General features: G+C 37.9%; 1 protein-coding gene across 1 annotated transcript; it reads left to right on the forward strand.

The window, feature by feature from the left end:
- Positions 1 to 740: 740 nt before the first annotated feature.
- Positions 741 to 1,361, forward strand: EMWEY_00026870 (hypothetical protein, conserved; the record flags this gene model as incomplete). Its single annotated transcript, XM_013478127.1, has 2 exons — positions 741 to 1,258; positions 1,352 to 1,361. The coding sequence occupies 2 exons, from the start codon at positions 741 to 743 to the stop codon at positions 1,359 to 1,361; spliced, it is 528 nt and encodes a 175-aa protein (XP_013333581.1).
- Positions 1,362 to 5,529: the final 4,168 nt, after the last annotated feature.

Genomic DNA, 5,529 nt, shown 5'->3' on the forward strand with positions numbered 1-5,529 from the left:
ATTTTTTTTTTTTTTTTTTTTTTTTTTTTTCTGCTGCTGCAGCAAAGAATTGTCGTATGCTTAAGAGTATAAGTTGTATAAATAATTTAAATAATTTAAATTTAATTTTTTATTTAAATTTTTGTGCAAAAATAAACAAAAAATATTTATTTTATAAACATACTAAAGAATTTATTATTCTTGAACTATATATTAGGTATTTATTTATTTATTTATTTATTTATTTATTTATTTATTTATTTATTTGCTGCTGCTGCTGCTGCTGCTGCTGCTGGTGGGGTTTCTGGGGGTGATAGGGATGTTGGGTTGCTGCTGGGACGAGGAGGGAGTTGGTTATATTTGCTGCTGTTGCTGCTGCTGCTGCTGCTGTTGCTGTTTGCTGCTGCTGCTGCTGCAGACTAAAGAGGCCTGCGGTGTATGAACAGCTCGATATTGAGACACAACATTTCTTAGAATCAATTCGTAACTCAAGTACTGCAAGTATGTCTAGGGTTTAGGGTTTAGGGTTTATTAGGGTTTAGGGTTTAGGGTTTAGGGTTTAGGGTTATTTATTTTTTTTTTTTTTTTTTTTTTTTTTTTTAGCATTTAGCGATTCAAGTGATGAGGAAGACGAAGAAGATGAAGAAGAAGCTGCTGCTGCTGCTGCTGCTGCTGCTCCTATATGGGGTGTATATACACCTCGTTATACACCACAAGAAATAGAGAAACCTCTTAATACACTAAAAGAAGATGAAATACAAATGGAGGCAGAAAACTTCTATACACCCTCATACCTCATGCAGCAGCAGCAGCAGCAGCAACAGCAGCAGCAGCAGCAGCAGCAGTTGCATCCCCAGGAGGAGGAGGAGGAGGAAGAGGAAGAGGACGAGTATGGCGACGAGGAGGATGAGGATGAGGATGAGGATGAGGATGAGGATGAGGACGAGGAGGAAGAGCTGCAGTCGAAGTTGCAGCAGCAGGAGCAGCAGAAGGATCAGCACCTGCAGCAACAACAACAGCAGCAGCAGCAGCAGGAGGAATGTAAAAAAGAAGGAGCTGCCTATACACCTGAATTAATTAAATATAGTAGTCCTCTACATGAAGACATCAGTCGTATACTCAATCTTATGGGCATACAACATCTTAATTCTGCTACTGCAGGTCCTGCTGCTGCTGCTGCTGCTGCTGTTGCTGCTGCTGTTGCTGCTGTTGCTGTTGCTGCAACTGTTGCTATTGGTGCTGGTGATGCTCTGGATGCGGGTGTTTGCCTGAATTCCCGGTTGGCCTTGCTGTTGCTGCTATTGCTGCTGCTGCTGCTGCTGCTGCTGCTGCAATAATTAAGGTATATTTGCTGCATATGTTGCATGCACAGGTCCCTATAAGACGGATTGTTATATAGTAAATAATAATATAATAATAGAGGCTGCTGCTCCTTACCAATTATATGCAAATACTTATTTACCTACTGCATGCAGCAAACTGTGGGGCCCCACACCTAGCAGCAAATGCATGCAATTAGCAGCAATACCTATTGATTTGTTTATTTATTCATTTATTTATATGCATGCGTTGTCTTTGCTGCTATTTGTTCCTTCGTTCTCTCCTTATGAGCTGTCTATACACCTGCTGCTGCCTCTCATGCATCTTGGGTGCTGCTTCTGCTGCTGCTGCTGCTGCTGCTGCTTGCCCTTTTGCTGCTGCTTCTGGTGCTGCCTCTGCTGCTGCTGCTTCTCCTGCTTCTTGTGGCGATGTTTGTGTTGTGGCAATTTGTGGTCATTCTTCTGCTCTGCTGCAGCTGCTGCTGCTTCTGCTGCTCATACCTCTGCTTCTGCTGCTGCTGCTTCTGCTGCTGCTGCTGCTGCTGCGTATGGTGTACAGACGTCATGAGTTATTAGTAGCAATGGGGTTTAATTTGTTAATAATTCATCAGAGGGATTGGGCAAAACTAAACAATGACGAAGAAAAAATCTCCTTGCTGCAGCAGCTGCTGCCAGCAAGAGTACTTGCTTCCTCTACTGCAGCAGCAGCAACAACGACAACAACAGCAGCAGCAACAGCAACAAATGCCTCTGCTGCTGCTGGGTAGCTTTTTTGGGGTTTAGAGGAGGTTTAGGGTTTAGGTAGCAGCAAAAAATATGTCTTCCTGCTGTACAACATAGACACCAAACCCTAAACCCTAAACCCTAAACCCTAAACCCTTAAATACAAACACATTGCATGCAAAGTTTACTCTTTAATGCTTTAATACTGAATAAAAACAACAAGACAATTCGTCGTTGCTGCTGCTGCTGCTGCTGTGTAGTAGTTGCTGCTGCTGTGGTGATTACTGGCTCTGCTATAGTTGCTGCTGCTGCTGTGCATGCTGCTGCTGCTGCTGCTGCTACTTAAGTTGTTGTAACTGTAGCTACAACTCAGCAAGGTACTATAGCAATCATAATACTAAAAGAATGTCTATATAAGTATGCATGCGGGGGAGGCAGTAGAGGGCGAAGAGGAGGAAAACGAGGGAATCAATGGGCTATTCCCCTTTATATTTGCATAAAAAGTACTATTAAATAATTTAATTATTTATTTAACTCCTTTGCTAAAGAAAAGGGTAAAAAGATACTGTTTAGGGCATGCATACACCGCAAGTGACCAATGGACGGGAAGACAGACATTGTCTGCGGTTCTCTTATGATGAAACTTTGCATAAAAAGTATATAATTAATTAAATATTTATATTTAATTATAATAAAAGAAGAATATTCAATAAATAGTGTATAAATGATGTATTATTAGAGGGAAACGTTCCTTCGTGATTACAAGAAAGAAGACCTTAGTTGCCGCCGACGCGGTCCATGAAGGAAAGAAGATGAATAAAGGGGAAAAGGGGGTATTTATTGACGTATAAGGGTGAATAATACCTTAAAATAAAGAGAAAATAATAATAAATTTATTTATTTAATTTATTTATTTAATTAGTGAGATATTGAGGTCTACACAGTTTCTTGCAAAAAAAAACTCCCCGCATGGCTGGCTGTACACCTGAATTCAAGGTCCTCCCTGCAGACTATTGAATGACGTCATTCATTCATTCATTTATTTTATTCTTTTCTTTTTATATACTTTATATTTATATACATTGTTTTATTTTATTTTTATATTTGTATTCTTTCCTTTTTTTCTTTGTATTCTTCTTGAATTCTTTTCCTTCTTCTCTCTGTCTTTCTCTCTTGTCTCATGACGACGACGTCTTATCATCGAGTCGCGTCTACAACAAGAAAAAGAAAGGAAATAAGAAGAATAAATCTATTTTCTTTATAATTAAGAAGATAATAATTATATTTATTATTTATTTTTTGAATAATAATTTACAAGAAAAGTATTTCTTTACGAAGGATAATCTATCCATCAACATGATGAATAGTCTACTCATCCTCTTGCTGGTCAGTCCATACAAAACCCTAAACCCTAAACCCTAAACCCTAAACCCTAAACAGTAATTACGATTGTATGATCATAATCAAGGCTTTCTATGCTTATTTATTCCTTCTTGTTTACTCACAATTAACTTATTTTATCTTTTTTTTCTCTTTTTTTCTTATTTTCCTCCTTTTGTTGTTCACAGACACTGCAAAATCAATACGAGGAATAATTCTTGGGCAAAACAAGAACGAAGTAAAGAGTAAGCTCAATAAATAAATAAATAATAAGTAAATAAATAAATAAATAAATATTTTATTTTATTTATTTGTTTATTTACTTTATTTGTTTATTTTTTTATCCTTTTATTGTATTAATAGAATATATTTTTCCTCTTTTTCTCTTTTTTTCTGTTTTTTTCTCTCTTTGTGGCAGAAGGCTGACGATCATCCTCTTTTTAAAGAAGAAAAAGAAATAACAGCAGCAGCAGCAGCAGCAGCAGCAGCAGCAGCAGCAACAGCAGCAGCAGCGCAGCAACAGCAGCAGCAGCAATAATACCAACAACAGCAGTAACAACAGCAGCGAGCAGCCACTACAACAGCAATTGCAACTGCAGCAACAGCAATAAAAACAGCAACTGCAGCAGCAACACGAACAGCAGCCAGCCAACAGCCACAGCAGCAGCAACAGCAGCAACAGCAGCAACAAGAAGAGCAGAAACAGCAGCAGCTTTCTTTTATATAACATCTTCTTAACAACAAAATAAATAAATAAATAAATATATATAAATAAATAAATAAATAAATAATAAATAAATTAATAAATAATAAAGTAAGGAATAAATAAAATATTAATAATTAAATAAATAAATTAATAATAATAAAATAAGATATATGTATATATACATAATAATAATAATAATAATAATAAATAAATAAATAAATAAACAATTAATAATTAATAATTAATTAAGGAGTAATTATAATAATTATTTATTCCTTTATTATTATTATTTATTTATTTATTTTTTGTATTTATTTATTTATTTATATTATTGTTTATTTTATTTAATTATTAATAAATATTATTGTTCTTAATAGATTCTTCTCTTTCTTCTTCTTTTTTCTTCTTTTTCTTTTTCTTCCTCTTCTTTTTCTCTTTTTTCTTCTCTTTTTTCTTCTCCTTCTCCTTCTTCTCCTTTGTTTCCCTTCTTTTTCTTCCTTTTCTTCTTTTTTTGTTTTTTTTTTTCTTCCTTTTTTCTTCTTTGTGTCTTTTGCTGCTTCGCGGTCATCGACTGGAGAGCTGCCCTACAATATTTGGTTTTCTGCTGCTGCTGTTGCTGTTGCTGCTGCTGCTGTTGCTGCTGCTGTTGCTGCTGCTGTTGCTGCTTCTTATGTATTTATTGCTGTTGCTGTTGTTGCTGTCATTGCTGCTCCTGTTGTTGCTGCTGACGTTGCTGTTGTTGCTGCTGCTGCTGCTGCTTTTCCTGACGCCGTTGTTGCTGCTTTTCTTGCTGTAGTTGCTGCTGTAGCTGTTGCTGTTGTTGCTGTTGTTTTGCTTTTCCTGTTGTTGTTGCTGCTGCTGTTGTGCTGCTGTTGTTGCTGTTGGTGCTGTTGCTTTTGCTGCTCCTTTGCTTGCTGGTGTTGCTGCTGCGGTTGTTGCTGCTGTTGGTGTCTGTTGTTGCTGCTGCAGTTCCTGTTGCTGTTGCTGCTGTTGTTGCTAATGCTTCTGTTGCTGTTGCTGTTGTTGTTGCTGCTGCTGCTGCTGATGTTGTTGTTGTTGCTGTTAATGCCTTTGTTGTTGGTGTTGCTGCTGCAGTTGCTGTTGTTGTTGCTGCTGTTGTTTCTGCTGTTGCTGCTGCATTCCTTGCTGCTGCTGCTGGTGTTGCCGTGGTTGCTGCTGTTGTTGCTGCTGCAGTTGCTGATGTTGGAGTTGCTGCTGAGTTGTTGCAATTGTTGCTGTTGCTGCTGCTGCTGCTGCTGCAGTTGCTGTTGTTGCTGCAGTTGCTGTTGCTGCTGAAGTTGCTGTTTCTGTTGCTGTTGTTGCTGCTGCTTTTGTTGCTGTTATTGCTGCTGCTTTTGCTGCTTTTGTTGCTGCTGTTGTTGCTGCTGCTGCAGTTGCTGCCGTTGATGCTGCTGTAGTTGC

This window comes from Eimeria maxima, genomic scaffold (genome assembly GCF_000499605.1).
Source record: "Eimeria maxima Weybridge genomic scaffold, Emw_scaff293, whole genome shotgun sequence".
Classification (NCBI taxonomy): Eukaryota; Apicomplexa; class Conoidasida; order Eucoccidiorida; family Eimeriidae; genus Eimeria; species Eimeria maxima.